General features: G+C 48.6%; 1 protein-coding gene across 8 annotated transcripts in view; it reads right to left on the reverse strand.

Moving 5' to 3' along the window:
• Nucleotides 1-15,820, reverse strand: part of MICAL2 (microtubule associated monooxygenase, calponin and LIM domain containing 2) — a 229,449-nt gene that overhangs the window by 92,488 nt on the left and 121,141 nt on the right. For 4 of the 8 annotated variants that reach the window (XM_071218210.1, XM_058305719.2, XM_058305718.2 and 1 more), the window contains exons 16-21: nt 12,678-12,743; nt 9,395-9,544; nt 7,833-7,955; nt 6,583-6,801; nt 6,239-6,340; nt 4,878-5,003 (exon numbers count right to left, since the gene is read on the reverse strand). In XM_071218210.1, coding sequence (XP_071074311.1) covers nt 4,878-5,003; nt 6,239-6,340; nt 6,583-6,801; nt 7,833-7,955; nt 9,395-9,544; nt 12,678-12,743 — 786 coding nt within the window. The remainder of the gene's footprint in view (nt 1-4,877; nt 5,004-6,238; nt 6,341-6,582; nt 6,802-7,832; nt 7,956-9,394; nt 9,545-12,677; nt 12,744-15,820) is intronic. The other 4 variants (XM_058305724.2, XM_058305723.2, XM_058305722.2 and 1 more) reach the window with 1 other exon arrangement.

The raw sequence follows: 15,820 nt of genomic DNA on the forward strand, positions 1-15,820 counted from the left end.
GAATAGCTGTTGTCATCTGCATTTTATGATTAGGAAACTAAGCCTCTGAGAAGTCCACTAACTTGCTGGAGGTCACCCAGTGAGTAACTGGTGCTCTGGATTCAAGTCTGACTCCAAGTCCATACCTTTTCTCTATAGCACCCTTCCTTCCTGAGGCAAACCAAAACTCTGCAAATCAAAATCTCCTTGGTAGGGATGCACAGAGAAGTCCCCCAAAGAGCCTCCCTAACTCTGTCCCTGGAACAGAGAGAAGGATAATGAGGTTGGGGGCAGCCTTCAGATCTATCCCATAGGCTTCTTGTACCAGATGAAACAAAGGCAGATTTCCCAGCTAAGACTCACCCAGTGTTTTCCTCCAATATGCAAATCTCTAGAGCAAATCCTGCAAATCCAGTTTTAAAACAAACACCCCCAAGTGTAGAGAAAGCTCCTTTGGCAATGCACATTGCTCTTTTGACCCAGGAGGACAACTTCAGTTTCCCACCAAGGGAGGCAGTCACCCTATCGCTCAGCTGTGCAAACACTCGAGACTCCATCTTGTTCTTGCAAGAGAGCTCCATCCTTAGCAAATGGCTAGCAGCATGCTATAGGCAAATCAACAGTTGCCGCTTTTGTTGAAGAAGGAAATTAACTGATGGTTGATGGAGGATGACAACATCACAGGAGAACTAGTTTGATGGGATGGATGAATCAAATGGTGCTAGGGACATAAGGCTGGACATGGATCCCAAAGACTGACACCAGGAAGCGTTTGGGCCCTAAATGTAAAGATGCCAAGATGCCTTGCAACTGTTCAGGCCAAAAAGCCAAAAGGATCACTTTGAATTTCAAGGCAAAATCTCAATCTGGCCTTCCCTCAGAGGGCAGTCAAGTGTATTCTGAAGGCTTCGTCTCTTGGAGTTGGTGACTAAAGTTTGCATCCCTGAGAGTAGCAAGTGCTCCTCATTACAAGTTTGGCCAGGTCTGTTCCTTTGAATATGTGTTTATCCCTGGATCCTCAGAATTGGGGTGCATAGCTCTAGGGAAGAAACAAAGATATGTGGCCTGCCAGGAGGTTAATAAAGACTGTGTCAGTTTCCAAGTGCATATTTCTTCCTCTGGCTCCCCTGCAGACAGCAAACTCGGGTCACTAGGAAACCAAAGCAACCCATAATCTTTCGGGCATAAACACTAAGGCTCCACACTCTCTCCAGGGGAAAGGCAGCTCCCTCCACCCCATCAGAAGTTGATTGAAGATGTTTATCATCAACTGATTGCCAACTTTAATGGACATCCAGTTCCCTCCTCAGAGGAGGCCCTTACTCTGCCAGATTCTGTATGTGCAAAGCCCAGGGCTAATCAATAGAGAAGGCCTATGGTGGTGGTGGTGATAGTGGCGATGGTGTTGGTGGCGATGGTGGTAGTGCTGGTGGTGGTTGTGGTTTTGGTGCTGGTGCTGGTGGCGGTGGCGGTTGTGATGGTGGTGGTGGTTGTGATGTGGTAGTAGTGGTGGTGGTGGTGGTTGTGATGGTGGTGGTGGGGTGGCAATGGTGACGGGGGTGTTGGTGGTTGTGATGGAGGTGGGGATGGTGATGGTGGTGGAGGTGACTGTGGTGATGGTGGTGGAGGTGACTGTGGTGATGGTGGTGGAGGTGACTGTGGTGATGGTGGTGGAGGTGATTGTGGTGATGGTGGTGGTAGTAGAGGTGGTTTGGTGATGGTGGGGCTTTCCAAGACCAGTTGAAACTGGACATCCAGCCCTTCATTCCTAATTGCCTTCAACTGACACAGTCAGATCTGCTCACGGGCCTCTGAGCATAAAGTTCAACCTGAATTTTTTTACCTAGGGAGGTTAATTAACCTAACAGTGTCCCAGGGTGGGCCTTTCTCAGAGCTCCCTGATCATTCCAGCCACACTGAGAAAGACACATCAGCCTTTAATTAGTAAGTAGGAGGCTGCTGAAAAATGGTCAAGGCTGGTTTGGGGGATAGAACAAGAATTGACATGGAATGATTATTCAACCACAACCCGGAAGAAAGAAGGAACTAGGCTGTTGAGGCAGGGCCGGAGGACCTGAGGTCGACCATCCTTGCCTCTGGGTGTGACACTTTGCATGGACACAAGCCTCTGAGATGGTTCCTGCAACAAGGCCTCCATTCATACTAGGCCCTTGTGGTACAGAGGAAAGAACACTGGATGGGAGTCAGGAGCCCTGGGTATTAGTATCCTCCCGGAGCCTTTGCTTCTTGATCTAGTATGACTTTGCCCCTACTTAATTCTCACTTTCTCAGGAAGGGCCATCCTTCCCACTCCTTTTAAAATGACCACCCTTTCCCAGCATTCTGAACTCCTGCCACCTGCTTTAATTTTTCCATTAAGAGGTATCATCTTCTAACATATTATATAACTTATTTATCATATTTATCATTATTTCATTTCCTCCAACTAGAATGCAAGCTCCATCAGGACAGAAATTTACCTTTGTTCATTGATGTACGGCCCCAGAGCCTAGAACAGCCTGACACTGAAATGTCATTGAATAAATATTTGTTGAATGAATGAATAAATATTCACTCACCGCTTTAACGAGTAGCATTGCTGCTTGAAAGGTCCAGTGGAGAAGGCCCCAAGGCCTCAGTGGAGTGTAAGGGATGATTTGACAGGGTGATATGCTCCCTGATAAGAAGTATCTCTACCAGATCCCAGCAGGCTCTGTGTCCCTAGACAGGCTGTCCCTGACATCTTCTGTGCCTGGGCTTTATAGAGGAATTAATACCTCCTGGAAACCAAGTCAGGGAACTTGGGAACCGTCATGGCTTTTCTTGCCTCAGCTCTGCCCTCAATCCTAAGAGGGATACAACCAACCCCGAGCTTCCTGAGGAATGTGCACAGAAGAAATGCAGGGGATAGAGAAGGTCTTCCCTGGCTCCTCCTTGAAGGGCCAGCCAGCCAGAGCAGCCAGGTGTGGGCCTGACTGACCAGTCCAGGACCAGGAGCTGCTGCCTGGTCTGTGCCCAGGGGCCCTTGCCCCTTTCATCATTCTGCCAAGTATGCCAGTGGCCTTTTTCTACAGCAGGAAGTCTCCCCCAGGGTAAGGCTCTTCTCACTAGCTGGGCGAACCTTGGTACTAGTGATGCCTACCGGAGACCATGGTGATGGTGATGACACAAATGCCTGTCCCCACCCCTAGAGCTCACAACAGCCTTAGAGCCACCTCACTGATAAGAAAAGGGAGGCCACGGAAGGTCAGGAGACTTAAAGTCAAATGGCAGAACTGACTGGACTTGAACAAGATGCTGGGTATCTCAATCATGGCTATTCTGAGGGAGGTTGAAGATTGAAAGTGTTTATTTCTTATACGTCCCCCTTCTGCTGCCCTTCCAGGGACTCTTCACACCCAAGTTGGGGACCTCGAAAGGATGGGGTTGATGAGAGTCCTTGCTCCTTTCTTGGAGATGCTATTTGTAGCCTCCTCCCCACTAGGTGGGGATCAATAGCTACAAACTAAGAGGAGCCTCTAGTTTTCCCCTAAAGCAGCATCAGGAAGTAGGTTGCTGCAGCAGCCTAACAGCATGGGGGACAATTCTGTAGGGATGCGAGTGTGGACAAGCAGCCCCGCACATCGAGGCTGGGTGAGAGCTAGGTGTGTTCAGAAGAGCACGGTCTGGGTAGGAAAGAGATTCCAAACCTATTCTCATGAGCACCAGCTAAGGATGTGGGCTTCGTGTCCACTTTTAGGCTCACTCATTCAAGGCTGAGCTTCCCAGGAGGCTTCCCTCACCTACCCCAGCCTGGTATTGATCTTGGCATAATAAGGGACAAGTAGAAAACATGAAGAGTGCCTCCAGAACCCCGTGGGGCCTCTCATTGTTTTAACACTCATGGGTCCATTTCGCTATCTACTTAGCCAAAGCTAGCACCCCACCACCTCTCCCTGCCCAAGTCAGCTCTGTGCGCCACCCCCCCCCCTGCCCCCGAGTCTCCTAAAACACAGGGCACAGCATTCAGGCACTCCTGACACCCCAGAGGCAAGATGAAATTCCTTAGCTCTCAGGGCAAGCTCATTTTAACTCCCACTCTCCACACCCCAGAAAATCTCTTATCCCCCAATTCAAGTCACATCAGACATTCTGTCTTTCTACGTTAGCAAGTCATGCTTGCCTTCCTCTGCACATGCTGGCCCTCTCTAAAACACTCTATCCTACAACTTTTCTCCAGCAAAATCCTCTAGTATTGCCTTCGACACTGGGCTCCCATATCACTTCCTCTGTGAAGTCTTCCCAGGTTTCTCTCCTTGTGTTCCTACAATCTGGCCCTGCACACCTCCTACAGAATTATGCATAGTATTGTATTAGTGAAACAATGCTATGTGATGCTGCCATTTTGTTAGGTCAAAACTAGTCAAACAGGGAGTGGCTGTAGCTCAGTGTCCACGTTAGTTGAACACCTGCTTCCCAAACCCCAGGCTCAATCCCTAGTATCTTCTTAAAAAAAAAAAAGCAATCAAACATAGGCAACTCCATATAGGAAAAAAATATTATCTATTTCTACGCTAATGTGCTGATTCCCCACGTAAACTGTGAGTAAAGGAACTGTCCCTCCCTCCTCTTTGCTTTCCCAGCACGTGGGGCAGTGATTGGCACAGGGTAGTCGCCCAATTAATGCTGGCTGATTGTATGAGCACTGTTTGGCAAGTTTTTTGTATGCTATCTGTTCTGCTATGTTGCTTGCTCTAACACAAAAACAAAACAGAATCCAGCACTGATGGAAAATATCTTACAAAATCTCATCCCTGCCAAGCCAAGCTCTAGTTGTTTGCCCGTGCAGGTCAAGCAGAGCATGAGAACATCTCAGGACATGCAGGGGGCCAGGGGGTGCAATTATTTAGGACAACTACCTTTCTGGCAGGAGAAGCAGAGTCAACAGTTGATGGAGAGGAAGTAGCAGCCGGATCAGGAGATGGAGGGCAAGAGGGAGAAGACGAAGGAGGAATATGAGACAGGCCTTTAGAGAGTAGTTTATTCTGCACAGAACAGAAAGAGAGGAAATTATTATAGTCCCAGGGAAAATGCACAGTGCTGCACACCTCCAGGATGCAGCCACATGCCCACGCAGTCGAGGGGACAAGCCATATAGGACAGAACAGAAGCCTCTGCCTTTGGAGCCAAGCAGGATTCTCTGGCTCCTGCTTACACTACATTCTGCTACAACTATTCCAGTTCCCTTGTCACACCAAAATAGCTCCATTCTACTCCTGCCTACGACTGCCCGAGAAACGAGCATTAATTACTGAGGCTCATGCTCCGGAGCTTGGTATGAAGTAGCAGCTGCGAGTTAGGAAAGGAGAATCTCAGGCTACTCCGGGCAGATGGCCACAGCAGGGGTCTCTTTGGCTGCAGACAACTGTGCAGTCATGTGCAACACTAAAAATGAACTCAGTGTAAAGCATCCTTCCCTTGCCAATGACTCTGCCATCCAGCAGAGGACACGAGTCTGGAGGAGAATGAGTGTAAGCAGCAGAAGAAACGTGTTCTTGCTGTAAGCAAGGGGGCCCTTACACACGCACATGATCTCATTATCTCATCACGAACTCTTTAATCTCATTGTTGCTGCAAGTTTCTAAGTAAGTAACTGGCTTGGAGGGGACTGTACTTTCTATTCTAAGGTAAAGTCACTATTCTTGACTTGATGTTGCCTTTGGGAGCAGAGCCCAGGTTATGGCATGTGGTTGCCCACATCATTTAATGTCTCCCTGATGTGGGCCACAGGGGAATTTTTTTAGACATTGTCCCCCAAAAGTCATGAGCAACTGGTTTGTTTTCACCATATAGGCACGTCATTCTTGCACACTGACCAGCCATACCTCTTTGCATTGACCATTAGGAAGTTCAGTGCCTATCTAGAAACTGTTTAGGATCTAACAGCATATATTTCTGTTCAGCAAACTTTTCTTTGACCTGAGCTTACATTTCTGCCATGGTTTTCCCTTTGTCTTGATTTATCTACTTATTTTGAATCTCTTCATTGGCCTTTTTGAAATGCCAGCTCAAATTCTTTAGTGGCTTGAGGAATGAATAGCTCCTCATATGACAAAAGGAGGAGGGTGTAGTGGATGTAGCTCAGTGGTTGAGTGCCTGCATTGCATGTACAGGGTCCCAGGTTCAATTCCTGGTACCGCCTAAAAAAACAAAAAGGAGGGGGCTGGTGCTAAATGTCCAACATATGGGTTCCTGGGAGCTCTGGAAGCCATGTGTTTACCTGTGGGAAATCCCCGTGTCCAAACATGGAGGCAAGGTGAGCTGCCTTCTCCTTGATGTTCTTTTTGTGAAATTCCCTGTTGGCCAAGTTCTGAGCCCTCTTCTGCTTTAGCCAAGGTGAGAAAGGAGAAAAAATAAAAGGAGAGCTAGTGACAGAGACTATGATAGTTACTTCCAAGAGAGAGGCACGGGAGGCAGTCAGGTGGGCTTGTCTTCCCACTCATGGCGAGACAGGAGACAGGGAGCAACATTAAGACAAGGAACCCACTGCGGGCAGGAGGAAGGAGAGGGAGAGAGGAAGTCATCCCAGACATAGGCCGAGAAAGGGTAAGGAGTGTCTCTCACCTGGAGAATCTGCTCCTCCACTTGCTGCAGTCGCCGCAGCACCCCAGAAAGGGCCAGCGCTCCCTGGCAGGTAGGAGGTGGGGCAGTGCGACTTTCTAGCCCACCCAACTGCAGATCAGACTTGGCTCTGGCTCTCCAGGGCCTGCTTGGGCACTCGCCGCCAGCAGAAATTTGCTTTAGCTCTCTGAGCACATGCCCAGTCACAACCTCTAAGGGGAACTGGGAAAGAGGGAAAATCAAGCTTCTTTCCTTACTGTAGCCCATTCATAGACCCCACCGTGGGAATCCCCAGGACAGACAAAGGGCACACTGGGTGCTAGGGTAAGCAAGAGTCAGAACTAGCCTTGGGCACTGCCTTTCCACCACCTGCATCAGAATCACCTGGCCTCCCCACACCAGGCTCACTGAGTCAAGAACTGGATGACAGTGGCCCTCAGTCCTGGGCGTGCACTGAAATCATCCAGGACCCGTAAAAATAAATCCCACCCAAGTCTGGACCCAACCCCCAGAGGTTCTGATTTCATTGGTCTGTGTTGGGCACCAGAGACTGTTTTTTAAAAAAGGTTCTGCAGGTGATTCTTCCGCACATAGATGTAAGAAGCACTGCAATATATCCATACCAACCTCAGTCAACCTCCACTACCCAGAGGCAGTACAAAATCCCTAATGCTGACTAGATGTCTTTAAATACTGTGGTCAATAACAGGGACTCTGTTCAAATTCCAACCCCCAAAAGCACAGCTGAGGGCTGCCAGCTGTCTCTCTGCCCACCAAGGCAGGTCCTCATCTACTCGGGCATCAGAGGAGTTTGGGGGCTGGGGAGAGCCCTTCTTTACATCTCAGCTTTACACAATCATTGGGGTGTAGCCAACAGGCCACCTGACCCCATTCCACCATCATCACCATTCTTTTCATCAGAGTTTGGAAATCAGCCTATTTGAGGGGTCTGCAAATAAAGCTAAATGTTCCACATGGTGCAGTTTATTTCTCCATAAGCAAATACATCAGGAGCATGATAGTTGTTGATCAAAACCTCTGGCTGGCTGAAGGATGGACCGATGGCATATATTTCAAAATACTGCACACTTGGTGATTCTTGCTCATAAAGGTGGTGACCTCAAGTTATGTCTGCTTGACCAGAGAATCTACAGTCAGCCCCATCTGGGGTGTGGCGGAGCCAGCGAGCCCCACCCCTCTGGGACACAGTCCCCCCTTAGCTTCACTAACAACACCACTGGAAGAAGCCCTACCTGCCTTTTCAGAGGAGGTGATGGGTGGGGTGTGGGGCTCTCCGGCTCGGGGCAGCGAGACTTAACAGGAGGCTCAGAGGAAAAGCACCGAACAGGCTTACCTATCCCCGAGACACGGCGCTCCTGGGAGGAGAAAGACGAGTCCGAAAAAGCAGCCATAGGAAACATGAAGGAAAAGGTGAGTCAGATAGAGGGACACTTGGAGGGAGTTGCGGAAGAGAAGCAGGGAAATACAGTTTGTAACTGCAGAGAGGACACAGGGCTGAGCTCCTGCAAGCTGGGCCCAGCTGGGAAACTTGAGCCCCTGGCTCCCTGTCCATGTGAACGGCAAGTCCTGGAGTCCCCTCTTCTTGGACATGTGAATCCCAGGGAGGCTTTGCTTTTGGCTCAGAAACAGGACACTGAGCAGGAACTGTTAGAGCCCATACCGGGCCCAGCCAGAGGTTCCTCCTGGAAATGCCAAAGCTTCCTGCTACCAGGGAACAGGGATATTACTGTCCTCCTCATGGGGTAGAATGCTTATCAACACTTGGGAACTGAAAGGGGCCAAGCTGCCAGAAAGGGTAATAGAGAAAAATCTCAGAGGGCCACAGATCTCAGGAAAATGACGCCCTTAAAATAAAGTCACTTGGCTTCCTGCGGAAGATCATGTAGTCCAAGAGAAAACATTTCACATTAGGATCAAGATTATGATCGCCACTAGACCTCATTAATGGAAACTGTCCTCCTCTTGAGAGGAGCCTCATTCTGTCATGCGACTAGGTATTCTCAACAAACAAACAAAAAACCAATCCCCTTTTCATAGACTTTTGTAACATGACTGCAGCCTTCCGAAGGAAACCTAGGGGAGCGAATTGAGCCGGGGGAACAGATCTCCAAGCCAGGGAGAAGTCAGCTTGGTCTGCAGCCTCACCCACAGCCTGCATTAGCCTCACACTCACCTGGGTGAGAGGTGCCAGCCATGCCAGCCTGGCCCAAGGATACAGGGAGAGAGGGGAGGGCCAGGGAACACTTGGAAGGGTGGTCCAAGTTCCTGTGGGTCCATATGGAGCTAAGACCTCAGGCTCGGATTTCCCTGATTTGGGTGGGTCTTCTCATCATGGGCTGAGATAGTACCCTCACAGCCAGTCAGCATCTCAAGAGTTCCCTCAAGCTGTGCCACCTCAAAGCTGGCTGTAAACCACATCATGGTCGCAGACCAAAACCAAATCAGGGAATAGATTTCTCCTCCAATGTAGAAATGGGCCAAATCTGGCCTCCTGCTTGTTTGTTGTTTGTAAATAAAATTGTATTGGAACACAGCTACACTCATTTTTGATGTATTTTCTATGACTGCTTTCATGCTAGGAGAACAGAGTTGAGTAGTTGCAACAGAGCTCTTATGGCCTGCAAAGCCAAGATATTTGCTATCTGGCCCTTTCCGGAAAAAGTTTGTCTGCTCCTGATCTGTAAGAAACCTGAGTCCTTCTGAGCCAGGCCTGGCTGGCATACCTGAAATCATCACTAGCCTGCAGGTCCGGTAACCAGGAAGGCAGGTCCATTGAGCATCTGATGTGACTCACCTGCTTCAGGAGTGAAGGGTTCCGAGTGCTCTCCTCAAACTTGGCCAGCAGCTGGTTTGCCATGAACTTGACTTTGTTCTGACTTCCACCTTCCTTAATGCTGCCATGCTCCAGATCACAGCCCAAACTCTGACCGGAAAAGTCTGAAGGCTGCAAAGGTCAAAAGAGTGCATTGCTTGTTGGATCCTGGAACCCACATATCATGGAGGGAGTCTGAGAACAAGCTCCCAGCACTAGTCTCCTGAAGGAGCCCCTGCATGGTCTGAGGCAGGGAGGCTGAAGTAGCAGGTGCTGCCCAGTAGAGGGATGTGTCTTTCCAAAAGATGGGCTTATGAGCCAGTTAGGGTTTGAATCCTGACTTCCACATCCCAGCCTTGTGACCTTGGCAATCTGCTTAACTTCTCTGAAGTTTCCTCATCTGCAAAATGGAAGTGGTTACCCACCTCATAAGGTTATTGAAGAATTTAATATAATAAAGTAAAGTGATATGCCAAATCATTTTCAAAATACATCATGTGGCTGCCATGAGATAGTGATGGGATGAAGGGAGCAAGGAGGTGGGGGAAGAAGCAGGTGAGGCACAGGTGGAGGTGGGGCATGGGGTGGGGTGCTGATCTGGTGGGGCCTGGGGAGGGACACAGATCAGGGGAGACCCAGGCCCAGAGCTGCCTTCTCCTCTTGCCTCTGCTCCCTATTCCCAACTTCAACCAAGACTGCTCTGTTTTTTATTTTGAAAAAAAAGTTAGATTTATAGAAAAGTCACAAAGATATATAGCTCCTGTATACCCTTCACCCAGCTGCCTTAATGCTAACATCTGGAATAATCATGGTACTTGTATCAAAGCTGAGAAGTTACTATTACCATAATACCACTAACTAAACTACAGGCTGTATTTGGGTTGTATCTGTTTTCTCACTAATGTCCTTTTTCTGTTCCAGGATCTGATCTAGGATCTCACACTGCATTTAGCATCACGAGTCCTTAGCCTCTTCCAATCGGGACAGCTGTTCAGTCTTTACTCATTTTTCATGACTTAACACTTCGGAAGGGTCCTGCAGCTAATTTGTACAAAGTCCCTCATTTTGGTTTCCTTTGATGTTTTCTCGTGATTAGGAGGCTGCAACTACAGATTTCGGAGAAGGATACCACAGAGGTGAGACGGCCTTCTCATCACATCCTGTCAAGGATACACGAAACCACCATGACTCAAGACCGATGATGTTGATCTTATCATCTTATCATGCTGTTTTATAAAATGGAATTGCATAGGAGATTTCTTGAGCTCATCTGTTAAAAATTTAAAAATTACTGGTCCTCTTACCATAGGATCTGCTCTCACAGGCCTCAGAAATGTGAATGGTATTGTCTTGTCAAGCAGGCAGTATGCTTTCCCAAAAAGAAGGAAACTCACAGGAAAAGGTATTCTCAAGACAGCAAAGATGCACTCACTTAGAAGAAACTCACGGGAGGAGGCAGGCAATAGTCACCTGGCTTTTACAGAGGTCCAAGTGCAGCAGTCCCACGGGAGACCTTGCCTGTAAGCCACACTCAAGTGTTTGACAAACACAAACAGAAGGCTGCCCAACTTCAAAACGTGAACTGTCACCCTGCAAACAGGGTAGGCTTGAGCGAGCAGAGAGTGGGCTTACTGGAGAGGTCGCTCTTTGTACAACACCAATATCACAGCCAGGGAAGGGGTCCTCGGGCAGGGTTCCCCAGGCTACAGTGTGCAGACGGACCACCGGGCACTGGCTCGGAAGCAGGTTCTGATTCGGCAGGTCTAACACGCTCCTGGGTGCTGCTGATGCTGCTGGTTCTCGGACCACATTTCAAGTAGCAAGAACGCAGGAAGAATCATAGTTTTGTTACAGTTGATTTTAAGGCAAAACGGCTGCCTCGGGAAGCGCCGTCTCCAAAGGACCAGATTCAAACCAGATTTCTTCCCATGCTCTGATTTCTGTGTTGCCACCAACACAAACACCACAAACATCCCCTCGTATGAGTCGCAAGAGAATAAACCAAGGGTGAAAGGTAGAAGCTGTTCGCCTGAGACAAGATGTACCTAAGGGAAACTTCTCCAGAAGAGGCAGGGGCAAGGCCCAGCACGGGAGACGGGGAGCCAACACCCTGTCTCTGGGAAACGCTGCTAACCAGCCTCTGCTTCCTCCTCTAAGTCACCTCCCTTTGCTGGCTTCTTCCTCACACCATGGCCAGAGCCAAGAAGGGGGGAAGCAACGGTGCTCAAAGGATCACCCAGAGAAGAAAAGGTTTGCACAAGGCCGACATGAACTCATTGGATAAGAGTTTGTTCACATTTTAAGCCATGAACTGAACTCCAGGTTTCACTGGTCAGTGCTTCCCTTTGGCCATCCCAGAGTGAGCAGCAGGTAGCTGCTCTACTATACTGTTCCCTGCTGGGAGATAGAGGGTCCGGGTGCCTGTCAAGGACCCACGTCAAATGAATGTTATGGCACATGAACAAAAGTGTCATAAAAATACACAGCAATAAAACACTTTCCTCCTAGAAGATAGAAAAGGTCTTCTCTAAGTCCTACAAAAGATGTCATAATTTCGACATAAGTCAGTAGGCTAACGCTGGCATCCTACACTTCACCAACAATATTTATGCTTGTCTTTGTGGAATTAGAAAGTCCTTTTTGAAGAAAGTGCATATCTCAGGCCTCTTTAAAGAGCTACCTGGAGAAACAGGAACTGATATTCTCTTTTTCTGCTGATCAATTTTTTAGTAGCAGGAGGGAGATTAGTCCTCTGCTTTGACAAAGTAGCCTGTAATTTTCTGCTTTTACCAGAAGGTGGCACTTGTGGGCACTGGAACAGTACAAGCACAGGAAGCAGAAAAGGGTACAATGACTGGGAGAAATGTGGGAACTCTGATGCCTCTGAACTATTACTAATACTAGTGATTGCATATTGATTACCATACGTGCTAAATAGTACGTTCAGCATGCTATATACCATCACCAAATGTAATCTTTAAAAATCCTGCCAACTTTGTGTCATGGGTTGTTTTTTAATCATCTGCTTTTTACCAACATGAAATGGAGGTTATGACTGTTAAGGTTCCATAGCTGGGAAGTGGTGAAGTGAGGCCCAGAGCCCACGACTGTCCTTCCCTGGAGCCATGCTGGTACAAGCCTCTGTGCCAGAGGTTCAGGAGAGAGGAAAGAAAGGAGGGCCAGGCTCTGCCCTGGTCAGGAAGCTCTGTGCCCGAGGGGTGCCAGGAGATAGACCTTTGTTTAAATTAACGCTGTGCACACAAACCTCATCCAAATTACTGAAGCCTTTCCGCCTCCGTTTGTTCACATCGTTCTCAGTTTGGCCATCCACCTGCAAGAGCCAAGAAAGCATCGTGAGCTCAGCGCTGCCAAGGGCTTCAGATCCACTAAAAGCCCTGAGGCCAGAAGGCTGGCTCTGAGCTAGCACTGGGATGTGTCCCTGCCCCCGAACAGCTACCAGCTTGTTTGGCAGATGTAGAAGTAAATTCCACTGCTCCGTGACAAATGTTATCACAGAGTTATGTCCAGGCACAGTGGAGGGAGCCTTACTCTACCTAGAGAGCCAGGGGTTCTGTCAGAAGGGGTGAGAATAGTGATGAAACAGCCCAATGCAGAGAATCCCTGCGACATGGACAAGGCAGAGTTTGTCTCCACCGTAAATATGACCTTGGACTCAGAGGCGTTCAATGACGCTCAAGGTCACTCCCTGGCCTGTGGATGCCACGAGTGCACAGCCTCATGGAGAACACCACACTGCCGTCCGGCAAGGAGGTGACACGGTTCACCTTGCAGGGATGCTCAGGACTCAGTTAGCTGTACAGGTGTTTGATGGCAAATTAAGTCAGCAGTTCAGTCACTCCCCCCACAGCAGCAAGCAAATGGCATTTGATTAGTCTCAAATAAGCATTGGCTATAACCTGATAACTAGGGTGATCATATAGTCCAGTTTGCCCAGGATAGTTCTGATTTAGAGCCCCCCCCCCCTTCCAAATATAATTATTAACAGCATCCCCTTTCACTCTCAAAAGTGTCCTGGTTTGGATATCACATTGCATGGTTGCCCTACTGATAACCCGTCATGGCCTGCTCTCTGCTGCCTGGATTTGGACATTTAAGCCTAAAAAACCTGACTCTACCCAAGCTCTCTGCACCACCCCTGCAAGCACCACCATAGGGCACATCTATTGTCAGGCTTGTCTCTCCAAGGGACTGAGTAGAACTGCACAGGTTGATGTCGTGGGCTGGCATGGGGACAGGGGCTGACCTTAGTACTTCCCCTGCTCTCTGTTGGGTAAGCCCATCACTGACACTGGGTTAGGGCCTACCCAGGCTCTCCCCATCTGCCCCTGGGGTTAGAACTCCCTGCCATCCAGTGGGAGTCTGCTGCAAATGGCTAGCTCCCTCAGGACCCACGCCCCACAATGTGTATCTCTTCTGTTGGGAGCCTCCTACACCTTCTGAGGGACCCTCCATAGCAGGCCCAGATTAAATCCCAACCTTTGTCCCATTTTTTGATGCAGTAGGAAGGGCTATAGGCCACCCCTGCCACTTCAGACCGGGTGTGCAGTCCAGCCAGCCTTGTCCACCCTAGTCCAAGCCAACCACAGGATTCTTTTACCTCTTGGTTGTTCTGAAGCAGCAATAACTAGTGCAGCCCTCCTGGCACACACTATGTCCCCATCTGTGTCCAGTGGAGAGCACCTACTTGCTCTTACACTCTTCCTTATCCCCTCTCCCCTCCTCATGGTTACCATCCCTTTTTTTTTTAAAATAGAGGATCGGCCACAATTTAATCATTGATATTTATTTAAAAAATTGACCCTCCCTTTGCCCGGGCAGCACAAAACATCAGATCCTGCCCTCCCTTCAACATTTTCCTCTTCTAATAAATCATTATGCTGTGAATGGAAATGATTGCAGCCCAAATGCTTGGGCAAACACCAAGAGAAATAGATGACTTTATTTGCAACAGCAAATTGGCCTTAGAGGCACAGGCCGTCTGGGCCCCCAGCTCCAGCCAGGGAATGCCGCCCGGCCCAGAGACGGGAGCCTGTGAAAGTACAGCGTGTCCTACCCAACAAGAACACTTCAAGCATAATTTTAAGGTTTTTTTGTTGTTTTTCTCTTTCCACCTTAAATGAGGACTTGGCTTTTTCCCCAAAGAGCAACACACCCTACTCTCTTTTTGCACTCAACAGCCCAGTGTTTGTTCAAACCGTGAGAACCAGTATAGAGTCGAACCCAGCCATGGTAGCCAAAGGCCCACCCAAGCATCCTGGGGACAGACTGCCCAGCAGCAGCTCCTAAGAAGACCCCAAATCCCTCGGGGCAGGGGGTGGAGGATAAAGGAAGTGGATGGCGGCAACCTCAGCTCCTCTGATCCATCCTGACCCATGGGACAGAAAAATGGAGTCCATATGGACAGGTTAGCAACATACAGACCCAAGGGCTTTCCACATTTCCTCATGGATTTATCACTGAAATACTAATTCTCAACTGAGGACAAGGTTAAAACAAAAAGGTTGAGGAAATTCAAACCTAGAGATCTACCTAATCTTTTTATTCATATCTCTATTTGGGAGCCAAAATTGTCTCGGTAACCCCATCTTCTTGGACTCTATTTTGCTTTTACAAAGAATTGGGGTATAAGGAGGAAGAAAATACAGTGCTCAGAAAGAGCATGAGAATAACAAAACCTCTCTTTTCCTATTGTTTTCCAGCCTTCCACCCTAAGAACACTCACGTTCTTACATTTCCCCCACGATTTGAAAGATTCTATATACCAAAGGGCATTTATTAAACTAATTAGTTTCCCCATTAAAAAGAAAAAATCTACCTGCTAGTGTGATCATTTGATCTGCACAAGATAACCATGTTCCCACACTGCCTGAGTTCATGTGATTTTAGCTCAAAGCAAAGAAACTTTATATTTAGTTAGCTGGTGCAGCTTAATCCTGAAGAAATTTAGATCTGGGTCATAGGAAGAGAGATTGACTCGTGCAGGCAAAAGCCTGGTTGAATAGGGGGCCAGTTATGATAAGAATGGCACCTCGGGAAGCAGATTTGGCTCAGTGGATAGAGCATCCACCTATCATATGGGAGGTCCAGGGGTCAAACCCAGGGCCTCCTGACCCATGTGGTGAGCTGGCCCACACGCAGGGCTGATATGTGCAAGGAGTGCTGTGCCACGCAGGGGTGTCCCCCGTGTAGGGGAGTCCCAAGCACAAGGAGTGCACCCTGTAAGGAGAGCCGCCCAGTGTGAAAAAAGTGCAGCCTTTCCAGGAGTGGCACTACACACACACAGAGCTGACACAGCAAGATGACACAACAAAGAGACTCAGATTCCCGGCACCGCTGACAAGACTACCAGTGGACACAGAAGAACACACAGCAAAAGTACACAGAGAG

This window comes from Dasypus novemcinctus, chromosome 10 (assembly GCF_030445035.2).
Source record: "Dasypus novemcinctus isolate mDasNov1 chromosome 10, mDasNov1.1.hap2, whole genome shotgun sequence".
NCBI lineage: Eukaryota > Metazoa > Chordata > Mammalia > Cingulata > Dasypodidae > Dasypus > Dasypus novemcinctus.